General features: G+C 41.9%; 1 protein-coding gene across 5 annotated transcripts in view; it reads left to right on the top strand.

Annotated features, from left to right (window-relative positions):
* Positions 1 to 19131, top strand: part of TSPAN4 (tetraspanin 4) — a 421128-nt gene that overhangs the window by 241796 nt on the left and 160201 nt on the right. For 2 of the 5 annotated variants that reach the window (XM_051620365.1, XM_051620366.1), the window contains one exon: positions 3122 to 3201. In XM_051620365.1, coding sequence (XP_051476325.1) covers positions 3139 to 3201 — 63 coding nt within the window. In that variant the 5' untranslated portion in view covers positions 3122 to 3138. Of the gene's footprint in view, positions 1 to 2268; positions 3202 to 19131 lie in introns of those variants that run through there. The other 3 variants (XR_007889583.1, XM_051620363.1, XM_051620364.1) reach the window with 2 other exon arrangements.

Raw genomic sequence — 19131 nt, 5'->3', positions numbered from 1 at the left:
GACGAGTGCTAAGGGGTGTTGGTGGAAGGAGGCTGGGATAAAAGCACCCTTTAATGGGAAGGGTCATGTGGAACTTAATGTGTTTTTCTGCATCTGTCTGAAATACAGCCACTATGTGTCAATGTTTAATATTTTTTTATTTAAAAAGCAACATTTAGAAACTCTCCCTTCTGCCTCAGATCTTGCCTTTATAAATTATTCTACCCATATTAAGGAGTTAATTCTCTTGGGAATTAATGGTTTCTTACCTTAAAGAAAGGTTGAAATCAAGTGATTTCTATCCCTTTTCTTATCCAAGTGAGATGCTTTTGAACCTTCAGATGTCTAGTTTAGAGTAAATACGCCAAAATGGTCTCTTTTACATGCTTCCAATACCTTGGGCACCCTTGTTAAATAACGCTTATCTAACTTGACACTTTCATAATCTTTGTGCATAGCTGTACCCAGTACTTCTTTTTGCCATTTAATATGGAGCTTTGAGCATAGACATTTCTGTACTGACAGGGGACATAGAAAATGTTGGAATCACCTTTGGGATATCGTTGCCAAACTGGTCTAGTTGCCATACAAACAAGGAGGAAGATTGGAGGCAGAACTGTTTGGTGCCATGGGAGAAACAATAGGTGTGTTGGAAACTCAGACTGAGAACAGATCTGCTTGCATGGGACCATCTTTATCCTAGGAAAGGAAGACTGGTTTCTGGTGACAGTTTATACTATGCAGGAAAGGGAGGGAGGAAGAGTAGAAGAGTGAGCTCCATCAGGGCTATGTAGTATCTCTGTTCTTAGAGGCAGGGAAATTAAAAAGTGGAGAAGTTGGAAGTCATTGAGAATTGTTGAAACAGGTGGTACAGGAGATATTACCCGTGTGTTTTGTGTTCAAGTTCTTTCTCTTTAAAGCTTGCACCAAGTATGCCAAATGTATTTCTAGTTTGTGGAGGAAATTATGGGAGATAATTAGACTCTGGCTTTGCAGTTTGTAAATGAACAGAAATAGAGGGTGGTTTGCAAGGGTGAACTTCTCAGGCTATGTGTAAAACCAGCTCATTTTACTTTTACTAATTTTTTTAATTAATTGGTGCCTGTATCTCTTGATCTGTGCTCTGACTGGCAAGATGATTCCTGCAAGAAAGCTCTTTCCATCTTGAATTATTTCTCTGCCGGGGCAAGCCTTTTAAAAATGCTATGGAGACGTGTTCTCACTAAGCTCCAGTAGTTTATAGTCAAAATCATAAGGCAGAGGTGAGAGAAGGAAGGCAGCAAAAGGCCATCTCCATTTTACAGATTAAGGAGTGACACATACAGAGACTAAAAGAGTCACTCTCACAGGGAATTTCGGGCAAAGATGGTAAATGAGTCTTGCTTTCCCTAGTGTTAATACTGTAATTACCACAGGTTCAGTCAGATTTTTCCTTTCTGAAAAAGTTGCATGGCAGATTTTCAACTCATTACTGCCTGTGGGAATAGCCAGATTTTAGGGAAGGGCTCCCAGCGTATGGGCTGTGATGCCTATCAGTGAGTTACCTGCTAGAGACGTTAATGAGCTGGACATACATATTGCTGAATTACGATTCCATGGAACTGAACGGAAAAAATCCAAGTAATGGATCTCCCAGGGAATTAACGCGCCTTCCCGCAGAGAAAGCGTGGCCCGTGCTGACCCTGCGCCCCCAAAGCATCCCGAACATAGAAACATAGATTCAGAGAATACGTTGACTTGGAAGGGACCCATCAAGGTCATCAAGTCCAAATCCTGTCCCTGTGTAGGGCACCCCAAGAATTGCACCATGCGCCTGAGAGCATCATCCAAATGCTTCTTGAACTCGGGCAGGCTTGGTGCTGGGACCGCTCATGCTTCAGAAATGACAGCATTCCCGCTTCTTTCGGCAGCACCGCCTGCGTGTCACTCCGGGCAGCCCTTTTAAAGCAAACGGCACGTCAGGCCCGATCTCCGCGCGGTGACTCCGAGCCCGGAGTTTCGGAGCGGGAGGGGCCCGGCGGCCCCGAGGCGGGGGCTCTCGCCGCCATCACGTCGCCTGCGCCCCCGCTGGGCTGAGGCAGCGCCCGCCCCTCCCCGGCCCCGGAGGGTGGTTACTTTGGCACAGGGAAGCGGGCTGGGGGCACCGGGGAGCTGCGGCAGGAGGCAGGGAGGGGCACGCGGGGCGAGGCGGCCCGTTCCCTGCCTCGGCGGGAGGCGCGGCGGGCGGGGAGCGCGGTTGGCGCGGCGGAGCCTCGGGGAGCGGCGGCTGCGCGGAGGGGAGCGCCGTGCCGGGCTGGCCGCGGGCTGCCTCCGCGTCACGGGGATACGGGAATCTTTAAAGTGAGCCGAGCATCTCGGGGCAGAGCGGTGTGGCGAAGAGGAAGGGGCCACGGGAGGTGCCTGCCGTTTGGATAATTTCTGTCCTTGCCTACGAGTCCTGTGCAGCGGCACTCTCGCCTGTGTGTGGCATGTGGAGCTGGGGTTTTATATGGCACTTGCAATCCAAGCGAGGTCACACTTCCTTTTTTTAAAAGTCGTTGCTTTGTGTACAGTATATTTCTCTCTCTTTTTTTCCTATCTGGTAGTGGGGTGGGCCAAGAGGGACGACTGTGGCACCGGAGGGCATGTTTACTTGTGCAGAAGTCTTTCTCATGTGGAAGCACGCTGCTCCCTAACTCCTGGCTGAGCAGACTTCACAAACTTTGCTGCTGTACAGCACGTGTAACTCCTTGATAGGATGGCAGACAAAAGAACAGCTGGTGCAAAGCAATAGGGGATTTTTGTAGCAAGAAGGAGAGAGAAAAAAAAAAATCACAAACCTTTCACCCACACCATTGGCATCCGACGATTGTCAGCGCAGCAGTTGTGACCGGACAAGCTGAAGCCACCATGCGCAGGTCTAGCACGGATGAGTCGACCTATCACAGAAGCCCTTCCCTGGACAGCAAGGATTACAGTTTCCCAAATGGCACCTTTCGTCGCTACAGCAGCATGTATGGTGGCCAGTTTGGAGCTGCCAGCAACTCTTTTTTTGGATTCCACACCAACCCAGGCCCTAAGGCCGCCAAGGCTAAGTACACATCCCCCAAGGGAAACAAGTACGTTGTCTTTTACCTGGATCTCTCATTTATTTTTCTCCTAGAACTGAAGAGGTGCAGCATGGCTCACAACTGCCTGCAGTGTATAAAGTACCTAATGTTTGTCTTCAACCTTCTCTTCTGGGTGAGTACATGTTTGAAACAGTGAGACGGTTGCATTTATGTCTGTTTACTGAGATGGAATGTGAACTTGTTGCTGCTTTTAAACTTAGAAGTTTAAACTTGGAAGTTGGACAAACTGGTGTCTAGGCTACTCCTTCCGTGGCCTCATTCATGTGGACAAGCTGCTGAGGTTTTCCTTCATCCTCTCATTTCCTGGCCTGCCCCTGTGTTTCAAAACTGTGATACAAGGCAATAGAGTGTGCTCATAGAAGCCAGTTGCATGGATGCCTTCATCACTTTGTTCCACTGAGAGGCCCTTTTGTTGCCCTGATCTTTCATTCTCATGTGTGCTTGCCTTAAAAGCCATGCATAGTCTTGGAGAAATCACTAAGGCCATTAATGATTTTAAGGTTGAGCACATGCTTACATTCATTGCTGTATTGCGGATGGCACTCTTGGCACATCACAACATTAAAGCCTTTATCAGGAATCTTTAGGTGACCATACTCTGTCCCAATCAGTGGTGGGTCCTAGCACTGACATTCCTTCCTGAAGACATGGCTCTGAAGGGTGGAAGGAAACCAGAGCCCTCTTCACTTCTTCTGGGGCTGCTACTCTGTGGCAAGAGGTTATCAAATCACTATGAGGCATGCATGTGTCAGCAGGACACCTTGTTAGGACATACAGGCATGTGTTTCTCCATCTTTTTGATGTATGAGGTGGCTGTTCAACTGCAGGATGATGGTTGGGCATTTTGCTGCCATGAAGTGGTTGCACAGGCTAAACTAAAGAAGCTCAGTGGGGTGGTCCAGGTTACAAATGCTCTTTGTCCTGTAAAAAAGGGAGCAGCCTGATTGCTAGGGGAGAAGAGGAAGTGATTTCTAGTTCAAAGTTTCCAGTCCAGATTCGTATGTGGGAAGTCCTCAGGAGGTGCCTTGTTGTTCAAGAGTGGTTTATTAACATGCTGAGGGAAAAAAGGTTTATTGTGAAGTGGCACCACTTCTATCCTGGCATTTAAGGAGGAGGGTGAGTGTGTTTGCAATCGGATGTTGCCATGCCCATTTTAATGACTGTCTGTGCTCTCATGGATTGTCAGAAGTACAGGGAGGACTGTGAGTGAGATGGAAAGAGCTGTTCTCTAATGTGCACTGCTGCACAGCTGTTTAAAAACAGACATGCTGCAGTGCTGGTGCATCAGAAAACAGAAAAGTGCAGGCACCTTCTGCTGACCTGAGTCATACCAAGGAATCAGGATGTGATAAACTAGTGCAAGTCCACTGAATTGGTGTGGTACTAACCAGAGCTGTGAAACACAAGGAGGGTGCTCTCTTTATATCCTAGATAAGCTGGTAGAGTGTTCGGTGAGACTGCAGTCTGACTTCAACTCTGGTTGCTTCTGCATTAATAAATATTGTTTTATATCTATTGCTTACTTCAGACCTTTCTGAAAAAGCCAAACACTATCCTTCTTGCTCTTTTTAGCCTTGTGCCTCTACTGACTGTTCCTGGTCAAGATTATAGCACTGACAGATAGGTGAGGTGTGTGCTAGAGAGCTACAATAGGAAGCTGGTGTTAAGAGCTCTTCTCAAGACTGTGCATGGTACTGCTACAAAGGATACTCACTGCATTCTGATTCCTTTTACAATATTCATCTTCCACTGAAGTGTATGATAAGAAGAGGTATCACTGCAAGTAATGTATGTGTATTTACTAAGGCAAAATGGCACATAGTAAATATGTCTTTCTCGTGCTTTTCAGTAAGAAAGCCTTAATCCTTTGAGAGACAAGAAAAGGGTTTTGTCTTTTTCCTGAAACAATGAAAGCTATTTTCAAATGCTTAGAGGGAGAGAAAAGACAGGGGTCCCAAAAAGAGAGAATAACCATATGCCAACTGGGTTCTCCGTGAACTAAAGCATACGAGCAGGGGAGTGGGTGGTGTCAAATACTGCAGCACAATTTCTGTTTTGTTTCCCTTTCACATGCTACATCACAGTAGGAGTGATTGATGGTGATCATGTCCAAATGAGGTTTGCACAGCATGAAGTTATAGATGCAGCTCTTCACCTTCTCACAGAGGAGAAAGTAACTAAAAAGAGATGATTTTTGGAGATACTGGCTTAAGTAAAAGCAGAAAAAATTTTCCATTTCTAGTGATTAAAAGTCTTGGGATGATTACAAACTAATAATGATGCTGTTTTGTTTCTCAGGTTGTCAGTTATCTGTTATGTTTTACTTTGTGAAATTAAAGTAGAAGCATCTCTGCAAAAAGACAGAGTTTATCTTTGCATGCATGCTTTGCTGTCTCTACCTTTCCCTTCCACCCTTCTCTAGGTAGTTGGTTGGTGACAGACAGTAGTTGATGTTTTTTTTCATACTTTGACCTCCAAATAAAAAATGTTGTTTATTCCATTAATAGAGAGCAGTTACTGCATTAAACGAATTAAATGTCTATTTTAACTTGTTTCTGCTTTTTTTTTTTTTGAGCAAATGCTTTGATTTCCTTCAAAATAATTTTTTCATTTCCTTCTTCCTGTTCCTGTTCATTAACACCAATCCATTTTGTACATCCCTACAGCCTGTTTCCCAGTACTTTCAGCTATCTTTCCGGCAGAGTGGGAGATAAAATAATCCTCAGCCCTGTGCAGCTCTGATGGGTGCTGCGTTTCTGAGGAATAGACCCTTTTTTTGTAACTCTGGTGAATTTATAGGAAACAAAATCTCAGAGATCTTGATTTTTGAATGTTCCTGACAAGTTTTATTGGATTAGGTGCTGCGCTCATGCTGCAAAATTATTAAAAGCTGTTCTATAGCTGTGAAAACAGAGCAAATTTCTGCTCTTTTTTCTGATGGGTGAAGAGAACACAAAGCTTCTTCACAAATGTCAGAGGCTGGGGTTACCTTGTGCTGAATCAGTCAATTGTTACAGCAAACCAGCAGCTACTAATGTAGAGAAAAAATCTCATAGTCCTCAAATAGGTCTTCTCTCCATGAAAAATTTCTGCATTTTCCTGCAGAAATTGCTCTTGGTGTATTTGCAACTACTCTGAGGTATTAAGGTACTGAAACATGGACAAAAAATTATTAGACAGCAGCAATGCTGCTGTAATGGAAACTGCAATTCAGAGGCCATTTCCTGGAATACTGCCAGATTCAGAGGAGCCATCATTGTATCACTGCTCTGGTTTGTAAGCTCCCGAAATAACTTTTGTCACCTGATACATGATACTTGCCTGACTTCATTCATTTTTATTGGACTTCGATTTCCTTTTGTTGACTTGCTGAAACCTTGAGACTAAAGATGAGCTCATATGATCCCAAAACAGAATATTTTTATTTAATAATTAAATATTTGTATTTCACTGTGAAATACCCAGGAAAGAACATTTGTTTTCCACATTCTGTCTTCCAAACATCCAGATTTTCTTCATGACAGTCAGTAAAATGAACAGTTTTCTTCCTTTGCTTGTCATCTAAGGCTCTTCTGGCCTTATATTTTGTTGTTGTTGTTGTTGTTGTTGTTAAAAAAGGTAGAGAGTGCTATAGAAAGAAAAATGTAATTTCCTTAATCCCCCTTGGCTTATGCCAGCACTTACTCCCACTTTCTTTTGACTTCTCCCAAACCTCCCAAGACTCAAAACAGGCACTGCACAGAACTGTACTTATCTTTCCAGTGGTTCCCGATTTCCTTAAGAGATCCTGTGCTAGAGAAAACTAGCTGAGACTGGTAGTGATTTGCCCATCAAAGAACAGAATACCTATATCTGACTGTTCAGGTGATGCTTTAAACAATAGAGAAATTCAGTAAATCACAGAATTTGCAAAATGCTTTGTTAGAACACTAGTTATAGAGGAGACAGCAACAAAAGGAAGTGAGACTAACTAGTTTTATTATTTATCTATCAAACTTACAATTAATAATTTGTATGCACGTGTCTCTTTTCCGTTGTGAAAACATATTAAAATTGTATGTACTTTAAAGAAGTCAAAGTCTTCAAAATTATATGTGAAGACTCTTAATTCTAGTGGGTAGGCTCCCAAAGACCCAGGGCTATAATATCTTGTAGCTTTGGAAACTCAGAGTTGCCAGCTGAAGCTTTGCTTTCCACCTTCCTGCCTAAAGAGATGAGGCAAGGCGCTTTGCTTTGGTGTTTGGTCCATGTAAAATTCCCAGCTGGTACTGCCCTGAGAATGATATATCCTGGCTTCTGAGACACGAAGTGCAAATCTGAAATGTATGGAAACTCAGAGCCAAGGAACTGGCAAGTAGGATCCATGTGGAAAAAAACAAGAACCTATTTAACCTGATTTTAGGGACCAGCTGTGGGTCTTGTTTTCTGGCTTTGCTGCTCTTGATGGTTTGTAGACCACAGTCTGGGAAGCTCTGTGCTAATGTGCTGGCCTGCTGCACTAGTGGCACTGCCAGCAGTCAATCTTTATTACTTGGATGTAATTGGAAAGAAGGAGGAGAAGTAATGAAAATGAGACTCCCCTCATTACTGGCATAATTTTCCTTCCTTGCACTTCAACTTCAGTGGCACAGCTATGTCTTGTAAGAACTATGCAAAGATTTATAATATATGGAAGACTTTAAGTGTGCAGGGTAACCGGAAAAAACAGCTTGATGTGACAATACACCATGGGGCATTGGAAGGTCTTTTGGTGATCCTGGCCGAACTTGACCAGAGGGTGGAGGCAAAGGAGTGTCTCTTCGATTCTTTATACCCTGTTGGGAAACCATCTGTTATTATTAGCTTGAGAGCAGAGGTGTTAGCTGAGCTTATTCCCAAACCTGGATAGTTTTGTGAAATAAGAAACTGATTTGTTGAACTGTATTCCTGGTCCTTCATCTGCATCCTTCATCAGTCAGCTGAATGAGATTGATGGCTAAAACAGCCAGAATCATTACAGATTGTTAGTGGCTGAGGACAGCAATCTTTTACAGTTATGCTTGGCTGCAGTCTTAAGTTGGTGGAAAAAAAAAAATTACCAATAGAGCAGTAAGGCATTTTAAGAGCAGGCTTTCCATCTCATCATCATCATTTGTGCAGGTTCTCCTCCGATAGGCAAGGCCTGCCACTCATCCCATAGAGTGGAGCTTATCAGTTGGAGCTGCTGCATGCTGCAGGGAAGACAGTCACATGTCTTATCAATTGGTGGTGCTCTTGGAGGCCAGTTTGACTGTAAATAGGACAGGCTGTATATTTTCATATGTATAAACACCTGGATAATGTATGAAAAACTAACATTTGATTAAGCAGCAATACAGACTTTCCTTCTGTTTCATTAAAACATGGGAAGTTTACTCCATTATGTAATTTTCTCTTAACTGTCTCCAAGTCTTTGATTTTCCTTTGTTACTTACTCCCTCCAGAGACTACTCAGTTTGATTGACATCTTATCTCTGCCTCTGACTTTGTGAGGACTCTCTGAGGATGTATTTTCAAGGAGGATTGCTTTTAAAGAAAGGAGAGTAATTTGATACGGAATTACAGATGTAAAAAAAAGACATTTCCATGAAAAGCAGAACTATTGAGTGCTGATATCAGGTGTGACAGATGATTGTATTATCTGATGTCTGATTTATATAGGTACCGATTAGAGCTTTTCCCATGGTGATGTAATTCATACAGTCGCTTGTGTGGATTCTGTTAATAGGGGCTAGGGTTCATGCTGGAGTTTTCTCTCCCAGTGAAGGCTTTGCTAAGGGCTACATTTGCTACCTAAATGCCTACCTTCTGAACCTTTAGGAATTTAATGACTTTGAAAGGGTGCATATCTGTCAAAACAGGCTAAGAGTGACAAAGGAAATCCTGAGTTATTGATGAGATACTCAAACAACACTGTTTAATTTCATTATTTTCTTTCCTTAATGAAACCAGGCTCAGAAGGCTCTTAATAGGTGAGAAAAATAATTGCCTTAAAGATACCTATAGAATAGATACCATCTTCAAATTACTTGCTGTGGGCCGCTTTCTGCTTCCATTACTCACAAGAAAGAGTAGCTTCATTGCTTTAAGTGGCTTTAGTAACATTGATATACTTTTTGGCCGTCAGTATTGTCAATTGGTGGCCAGTCACAGTGGTGTACCCCAGGGTTCAGTGTTGCGGCCAGTTCACTTGAACATCTTCATCAGTGATCTGGATGTGGGGGTTGAGTGCACCCTCATTAAGTTTGCAGATGAGACCAAGTTGGGAGGGAGTGTTGGTCTGCCTGAAGGTAGGAAGGTTCTACTGTGGGACCTGGACAGGCTGGATCAATGGGCCAAGGCCAATGGTATGAGGTTCAACAAGGCCAAGTGGCAGGTCCTACAACAACAACCCCATGCCAATGCTACAAGCCTGGGAAAGAGTGGCTGGAGAGCTGCCTGGTGGAAAAGGACCTGGGGGTGTTGACTGACAGCCAGATGAATATGAGCCAGCAGTGTGCCCAGGTGACCAAGAAGGTCAAAAGCATCCTGACGTGCATCAGAAATAGTGCAGCCAGCAGGAGCAGGGAAGTGATCATGCCCCCATACTTGACACTGGTGGGGCCACATCTCAGTTTCTGTGTTCAGTTCAGTGTCCCTCACTACAAGAAGGACATTGAGGTGCTGGAGCGTGTCCAGAGAAGGGCAAGGAAGCTGGTGAAGGGTCTGGAGAACATGTCCTAGAAGGAGTTGCTGAGGGACCTGGGGGTGATTAGCCTGGAGAAAAGAAGGCTGAGGGGAGACCGTATTGCTCTCTACAGGTACTTGAAAGGAGGTTGTAGCAAGGTGGGGGTTGGTCCTCTTCTCCCAAGTAACAAGTGATAGAACAAGAGGAAATGGCCTCAGGTTATGCCAGGGGAGGTTTAGACTGGGTATTAGAAGAAACTTTTGAACTCAAAGGATAATAAAACACTGGAACAGGCTGCCCAGGGAGATGGTTGAATCCCCATCCCTGGAGGTGTTTAAAAAACATATAGATGTGGTGCTTAGGAGCAAGATTTAAGCACTGGACTTGGTAGAGTTAGGTTATGGTTGGACTTCATTATCTTAAAGGTCTTTTCCAACCAGAACAATTCTGTGACTCAAGGACTAATCAACATGCACTGTCACCTCCCAGTTCTCTCTGCCTGTGTCTTAAATCCTTTTCACCCACTTTGGGTGTGCATATTTCACACTTGTGGGGCACATATTTTAGAATATGAACCTTTCAGCAAGGGGATTGTTTGTAACTCTGTACCCACAGAGTATCTGCAAGAATAAAATCCCACTCTCAGTTTGTCTCCAGACAGCACTGTTTCAAACATGATATCTGTTAATACTACTGTGTGATCTATTTATTAAGAGCAGAACTTTTGGCTAAGGTAGCAAATCTGTACATGTTACTATATGAATAATGTACAGTATCAATATAAAATATGTAAGGACACTTCTCTCTGCTATTTATAGTGTAAAATGAGCACTGCTATGTAAAATATGAAATGTGGAGTTGGATGGAATGAATTCTGCATACTCAGGCAAACTGGAGAGAGTAAATTGTATTTCTTAGTACTGTCCTGTAATTCTCTCCAGGAAATGTTAAACTTATTGCAAGATGCAACAGAAGTAAATGAAATTGAAGTTGCAGGCTGTGATTAGACTGTCATACTGTAAGGCATCTAAAATCTGTCTTCAACAGAAAGAGTAACACCTTCCAAAACCCCTCCCAACCCACTTTAAGTGTGAATACATGCAGAGCCTTATAATTTAACACAATTCCACTGAGCCTCATGCTAAAGATGCCATACATTTGAAATACTAGTTTAGATGAGACAGAAAGTTGATGTACAAGGACAAAAGACCCGAATGGTTCAGCTTTTTAAGTTTTCATACAAAGACTTTTGGGTGTTTGTTTTGTTGGGGTTTGTTTGTTTGTTTGTTTTTCTTGCTTTTCCAGATTGCTCATAAAAGCCCTTTTTACTCTTTCTTCAGCTACCATACCTTCGTTTGTTCTCAAGCACTTTCAAAATAGTGCAGCAGCAGGTATTGCTCTATGTCATGTTATTCTTGGAGTCTGAGCTGTGCGCTTTAGGGGTGGCTCTAAATCCAGATCATCTTTATCCATACTGGCTTATTAAATTATTGCTTCATATACTCGTTTCTGCTCTGCACATTATGCCATACTTGATTATCTGCTCTTCTCACAAACATCTTCATGCTTTCACCCCAGTCCACGCTTTACAGCAAAATCCTGGTTACTAAATCTTCCCCTTCCCCTCCAGCTATATTTTGTTTAAACTCTTTTTTGAGAAGTCATCCACTGTGGTGCCTGTAAACACTACATCTGATGACTGCAAAAAGCTAGTGATTACTAGTGCTGATTTTGTGTGTTCCACACGTTCATTTCGCATACCAATTAATCTGTGCCAGCTCTTACTTAGTGCTTTTCCTCCTCCAGCACCCCACAGTTACATAGTTCTTCGGGAAGGAATTATTTTTTTCTGTATGTCATTCCTTGTTCTATCTGTGTAGAAGCCACTGCTGTGACGTTTCTTAGCTTTCACTTGCAGTCATTAGTAGATGCTTTATTAGTAAAATTACCAAGTGCCTGCTCCCACTCCATTGAAATAGACAGCTGTCTTCCCCCTGCACCTAACAGGATTTATTTTGAGACTTGGATAGCAAGGAAAGCTGTGCTGTGAGGCGTGGAAACCAAATCAACCACCTGCCCTTCATGGAGAGTTCAGTTTGCACTTTATTTTTCCATGTGAGGTTCACTTCCTTTTTCCCTGTGTGGTTTTTCTTTGGCACAGAGATGTGCCTGTAATGAACAAGCAGGCAGCACAGCATGTGATACTTATCATTAAACAACTTAAGTCTCATATTCAAAGAACGCTTAGCACTTGGGAGCAAAAATCTTTTTGACTTAACAAATGACTACATGGCAGGTCTACAGTGGAACTAAAAAGCCTTCACATAAGCTGCAAAATTGTACTTGTGCCAAGAAAGCTAGTTTTGTTCAGAGGACTGGTGTCAGCTATAATGGCAAAAAGTGCCATTCCTAGCATTAGTGTTAGTATTATATACCAGCAAAGCCCCCAGCAAGGGAGGGGGCGTTAACAATTTTTTTTTTTAATATTTTTTTTTTTTTTTTTTTAGTCCACAAGTCTTAAGAGCAGTGTTGCTCTCTTTGTGCTGCCATTGGACAGCACTGGACCAGAAGAGGCAGAATGGAGGCAGGTAAAGGGAAGGTGAATGTTTGCTGTAGAAAATCAGATTTTTTTGTTGCTCAGTGGTTGTAGGCTCAAACTATGGACAGCATGAGAAAGCACTACCTTCTGAGCTGTGAGCAAGGTGCTTCCACCAGGAGCAGAAAAAAAAGGGTGAAAGCTTGATTTCTAAGCAAAGATAGCAGCCAGCAGCTGCTGTGGCAAAATTAGATAGTGGCTCCAGCTTGTTATATACTTCCTCCTTCCTTCTTTGCTTGTCAGTTGTTTTGCCCTTGATATCTGCACAATATTTAGAAGGGAGAGCACAAGGAGCTAGATCCTCAGTAAGCATGTTCATTAACTTCCCTATGAGCACCAAGACCTTTGCTTGGAAAGGCTCATCTGATGGCTTCCTCCATAGGAGACAGTCTTCCAGTAGCGGTACCTGCAAATTCTGGGCTTCTTGCAGTTCCTGTGACAACCTGGGAGTCACCTGTAGTAGCAGCAAGGCTACAAGTCTCTCAGTAAACACCATACATGAGCATGTTTGGTTCTGTGGAGCAGCTGGATTTTTCTCCAGGTCATCTTAACTGTACAGCATTTCTGTGACATTGCTGACATTCTTTATTCCCTCACTATTCACCACTGGCTATTGTGAGAATATACTGGGTGAGATGGATTTATGGCTCTTTTATAAAACATAAAACAGAGCTCTAGTTTCTCCTGAACCACTTAACCGTTTAAAAAATCTTATTGGTTGTGTTTCAATACCAATTATTTAACATCCCTGCCCCCCTTGTGGAAACTACACATTTAGATGGAGTTATTCGTGGCTGTTTTATTACATTACTATTTTTAAAAGTCCCTCTTCAAATTGACTTTAATTGACCTACCCACTGCATTGCTCCTGTCAAGTTTCTAAAGGTTTGCAAGAAGACTTCACACTCACCAGTTGAAAATTTGTGCTCCATTGTTTTTTGTAAGTGACATTTATTCAGGTTTTTAGCACATATTGTTTGCTTATGTCTGAATAAATCTTTTCACTAATCTGTTTGTGGCTGTGTGTGCTGAGTTTGCATGTTCGATACTGTTTTCTTGAACAAAACAACTGGAACCCTGAATGTGAATCAAATTCCTCTACCACTTGCAATCTGTTATGAGCTCCCATCCTTGAAGGCCAGCTTTTCTAACACATCCACCATCTGCTTTGTAGTTGTTAAAACCATGCGGAGTACTTGATTGTTTTAGAATGACTTTGCAAACTGAAAAACCTAGAAATGGTCTAATGCATCCTATGTACACATGCTACCACTACCAAAGGATACACCAAAGCATCTTTGGGCATGAAAGAGCAGATGTTGTTTTGTTGTTTATTCATGGGTCACTCCACGACCTCCAACTGTAAAACTTTCACTTTAGTAGTGTACTAGTATTTTTCTGATGTTCGCAAGCCCCAAACTGGGTAGCAAGAACAGTGTGATGCAAAAAAGGAGGCAATCGTGAGAGTTTTTGGCGGGTCTTTCAGTGCAAAGAAAAGCAGGAACAATTTAAGTGTGTATGAGCTGATTCATTTTAGCTGTATGTATTATAACCAGTATGAGCTCCTTTTTAGGTTTTTGTTGCTCCATGTCTTTTGTCAGTGGTGGCATTCAGTTTGTTCCATGGAAAGCATGCTGATTGTGCTGCTTTCATGCCCTTCCTCTCCCACTGGCAAATATGACAAAAGACTTCATCTTGGTTGTTGCATTACAGCTCAGTGTCAGAACACGGAGCACCCAGGCATCCTATTCCTCTTTGTAGTCAGGCTGTTGCCTTTCTCGTGCTCCTTACTATGGAAAGCTGAAACTAGAGGTTTTTCCCTTCTTGAATATGTTAACTGCAGAAGTCGATCCTCCCCTGCTGATAGTCTTGGCCTTAGAGGGAGGTCCGGATTTTAGATCTGGGGGAGCTTCACTCAGCTTCTTACAGGAGCCACTCCTGTAGCCCTCCCGTGCTACCAAACCCCTCCAATCAGAACCAACACAAGGAGATTAAATACCTTTACCATACTCTTATCAGTCTGTCTTCTTGAATATGGCCTTGTGTGTTCTTACCACTCTCCAATTTTGATTTGTGAATAAGTGTTAGTGAGATGATTCTTGAAGAAAGGCTAACTATCACTCAGAAAAATAGCCAGTTCCTGTGGTGAGTGTATGTCTCCAGTTATGGTAGTGGTCAGATTGTAATCCTGAAAAAACAGACTCATTTTTTTCCACTTCTGACTCATACAAGCATAGATTATTACCCTAGTAGAACCTTAGATGAAATTCTACCATTTTATAAGTACTGCATTTCTCTTTGCTTTCATTTCTCAGCAAATACTCCATAGGCTTTTCAAGGTTAAGGAACTGGTCCTTTAAGCACAGGTTTTGTTTTCTATTGCTTTCTCAGTTGCTGGTTCCTTCCTCTAAGATTCCACTTGCTCTACCCAAAAGTTACAGTGAATTACGACTTTTGAGTTTGGAGCTTGGAAATACTTTATGCTTTGTCACTTCAGTTGAAATTTCTATCTCCAAAATAATATCCAACCTGTTAAATTACCTGCTTAGTATTTTTAGCTCAAGCTAGTATTTAGACTAGGTATTAGGAAGAAATTCTTTAGTGTGAGGGTGGTGAGGCACTGGCATGGGTTGCCCAGGGATATTGTGAATGCCCCCTCCCTGGAAGTGTTCAAGGGCAGGTTGGATGGGGCTCTGAGCAACCTGGTCTAGTGGAAAGTGTCCCTGCCCATGGCAGGGGAGTTGGAACTAGATGATCTTTAAGGTCCTTTCCAAACCAAGCCGTTGTATGACTATAAGCTTCTTACAGTTACATGTCACCTTTTCTGTAATAGCAGTGTGGATTTCCCTGTGCATGTGTTGGGAGTGCTCCCTTTTGCAACCTAATCCATTTTAGTAACTTAATAATTCTGATGTGAAGTTATTTAGAAAGCAGAAGGCCCTTCATTTTAAATTTCACCTCTACTATCTGGGAGAGTAAGTATCTCTTTCTATAGTACTTTGTTTTCCCCTGTGCTGGCCACTTGTACCCTGTTTCCCATGGTCTCCAAACTGAACTGACCAACTATGAAATCTTAAGCTCTCTGGCTTGTTATTCTTCAAACTGATTATACTTTTTCATGTCACTCTATTTCTTTCCAAAAAACCATGTTTTTCCTTTTAATTTCATGAGGTTGGATGGGGCTGTGGGTGACTTGGTCTAGTGGGAGGCATCCCTGCACATTCAGAGGAGATGGAACTAGATGATCATTAAGGTCCCTTCCAACCCAAACCATTCAGTGATTCTGTGTTTTTACAACTTCTGTAAACATCACAATTTTTCACAGTCCCTACAGGATTTGCCTTTGACCCAAGTCTCATGTGGTTTACAAAATCCCTTGCGACACCAAAAGCACACACATCGTTTTCCTGCTGGTGTGCTTTTGTTCAGGAAACACATGTGGGGCTGGACACATTTCAGTGGTGATTTAAAGCTACCTGGTGTATTATGTAGGATGAAAAGTTACTAAAGAGAAGAAGGAAAACAAAAATTAAAAGCAATAAGGGGTGTTTTACTGGATACACTGTTAGATAAAGCATATGCACTTGCCCTCGTTCATGTGGCTGAGGAGATGCACAGATGTTCCATTTTGAGTCATACCTTAGTGCTTTGGAGTCACATTTGACCAAATCAATATGTGGTTTTGGATTGCTTCCCTTTGCTTACTGCTTGTGAGTTAATCCTCTTTGTGCATCATCTCATTTTGTCCTAACTGGCAATGCTCGGTTTGGTTTTTGTTGGTTGTTGTTTTTTGTGTGTTTGCTTTTTGTTTGTTTGTGCAGGGTTTTTTGTTTTTATTCCAGCCACATTTTGAGATTTGTGGGATTTTTCCCTCTTTTATCGTGTCCGTAAAAGTGAAAACGTGCTGTGTCTGTGGGCTATGTCTTGGCACATGCTTTGCTGTCTGCTGGTATAGTAGGATCTGTTAGGTTGCACAGCAAGTTACAGGCTTCAGTAAAACAGCCACCTTTTTCTCATCACAGGTATCTATGGACTGTTTCAGGTGCTCAACAGATATGTCAAATCCTCCACTGAATTATCAAGCAGGTCCATTTTCCTCAAACATTAGTCCAATTTAAGCCTTTTTCTCACTACATGGCAGGTTGCTCACTGGTCCAGTTCTGCACACAGTAGTTTTAGTTTGATTTTGGTTTTGTCTCTGCAGCCACACCCTGCTTTGTTCTGTTCCCAAATTAGGCTTTTGCCCCTTTTGCTAAATGCTTTGTCCATTCCTTCTAAGCATTACTTGTAAAGTAAGGAAGCTGCAAGGGCACAGTTGGTTTCCCGATAGCTGTGGTGTATTAATTAGATGCAAACCTTTAAGCCTCAGCTACCCCTGGTCTCTGTCGCAAAGTTTAATGTGGCTCCTGCTGCAGAAGACGGGGCAGACTGCGGAGGGCTATGATGATGTGTAAAAGCCTGTAACTGTGCTGCACTGGGTTGTCCAGCCTCTTCTGAGCCACAGGCACACGTGCCTTATAGTTTCTACTGCACCAGTTGTCATGGGGCAGTAGGGATGCCAGCATTGCTAAAATGGCTCTGGGACCCCTGCATATGCTCAGCTCAACCCCAGTCTCCAAGGATGTAGTAGGACTGGGTAGAAACCCATGCCACTGTTGTGAAGAGTGGCGTGTGTGTTGTGAGTTTCAGGCTGGTGCCACAGCCTTGTACCAGTCGGTATTGGTACCTCTGTAAAGGTGATGACAAGAAGGAAAGGAAGCTGCCTCTCTGGGGTATTGTAAGTACTGGACCAAGTACAGTCTCACCCATCTTAGTGCTAATGTTGCCATTGGCATTTGCACTGGGAGGTTTTAATGGGAATGTAATGGTGTGTGCTGCTTTATGCAGGTATAATGGAATGAGGCTATTCTCCAGTATACAAGGAAGTTGGATTCATAAGGTAAAGCTGGACTTAGTAAAAGGCACAGTAGGAAGCTTTTGCAAGGTTTTAAAAGTCTTAGATGCATGTTCTAAGATCTCCAGAGCCTTCTAACAGGTTTACAGCAACTTTGTTGTTACAATTCATTGCTGCTTGTGACTTTGTCCTTAGGTGGAAAAGAGATGCTTAAAAAAATGAAGAGCTATAGGAAACAATCACTGGATGTTCACCCCAGACATACTCTTGTTTTATGCAGATTACAGAATTATTTGCTTCAGCTGAATTGTTTCATTGCTGTGTGCTATATGTGGGCATCTGCATGGGAGAGTGTGACAACCGAGTTTTTGTGAGTCAGTGTTCATTTTGGCTAACGAGATCCTATTTCACTTAGAATTTCAAGTAACAAGTGACAATTGTGTGACTTAAAGATCTATCAGTTTTGGCAGTTACAATGATTACTCCAGAACAACAGGTGTATATATTAGACAGGCATACTTTGTTCAAGAGCAAAAATATGTATCAATTTATATGAATATTTAGGGTTATTAAGATAAAATCATATCAGTTTCCTTGAAATAAATAGTACAAGAGATGAGATGGGAGTTACAAGAGACACTATCTATATAAGAGATACAAGAGGGATACAGTACAAAATAATTATCAAGATCCATAGATCATGGAATAGAAAGTCTCAATAGGTTTTTTTGGCAGGTTACTTGTTAGGGAAAGAATTTACAAATCAGGCTGTTTACTTACTGTGGAACTATATTTAAACTCTTTTTGATAAAATAGAAGATTATTACTGGAAGGTCTCAAAAGATTTGAAATAAACAATTTCCCTCTACTGTCCAATTAAAAACAATACACAAGACATGGCAATAAATACTTCTGTTCTCAGAAAACCACTTAAGCAATAGCATAAAAGAAAATCCTTGTTTCTGTACAGTTGTTTTAAAATCAATATGGTGAGCTAAATCTAGGCCTCTCCACAGCCAGCATCCCCACATTTGTTTGTGCTGCAAGACCCAGTACTCATCTCCTTCGCTGGAGGGATATTTAGCTTGTGTCAGATAGCTTAACTCATGTCAGTACACGTGAAACTATAAAATTGTGCTGTTTAATACAGACATTGCTTTTAAAAATTTAAGGGGATTAAATAATAAATGAAATATAGTAGTAATATGTTAGACTGGCTTTACTTGTAGGATTTTTTGAACTTTTGTTTTCTACTTAAAGTTAAGACCTATTTTAAAAAAATTCTAATATATAAAATGCGAAAATATTTGGCAAAGCAGAAGTCTTTTAGAAAGCAACATCTCCTTAAAACTCCATTATCTAATAGCAGCTATTCCTGGCTATTAGATGGATAATAGGTGTGCCAGAAGGCAAAAAAACATTGTCAAATATTATAACTGCAAGGGATTCCAAAAGAAGTGTGCTTTGCGTCTATGGCATTTGCTGTGTATAGTTATATACATATGGTATGAGGAAGGAAAAAGGAGTATGTTTGAAGAGTTTGTGTGTTTCTTAACTTCTTCAAGAAGTTTCCACTACTTGGTTGTTAATTACTATGTAGTGAATATGATTGGGAATTACTTGATTCATCTGTACTGTAGATATTTTATGATAGCAACAATATTGAACCTGGTGTGTTCAAAAGGATTAATATGACTTATATGTCTGTGTCCAGTTTAATTTCCATTACAGCCGAACACTTTTTATATCCCTTGAAGTTTTATTCCAAGTCTCCCTCTTCAGACTGTTCAGTCTGTTAAAACTACTTCTAGCGTGTGCCCCCTGCTTCTGCCTGAAGAATATGGCAAGAGCGCTTTACCCTTGAGTA

This window comes from Apus apus, chromosome 5 (genome assembly GCF_020740795.1).
Source record: "Apus apus isolate bApuApu2 chromosome 5, bApuApu2.pri.cur, whole genome shotgun sequence".
Taxonomy (NCBI): domain Eukaryota; kingdom Metazoa; phylum Chordata; class Aves; order Apodiformes; family Apodidae; genus Apus; species Apus apus.
Note: the sequence above shows the minus strand (reverse complement) of the source record. Positions and strands in the feature narration are given on the sequence as shown.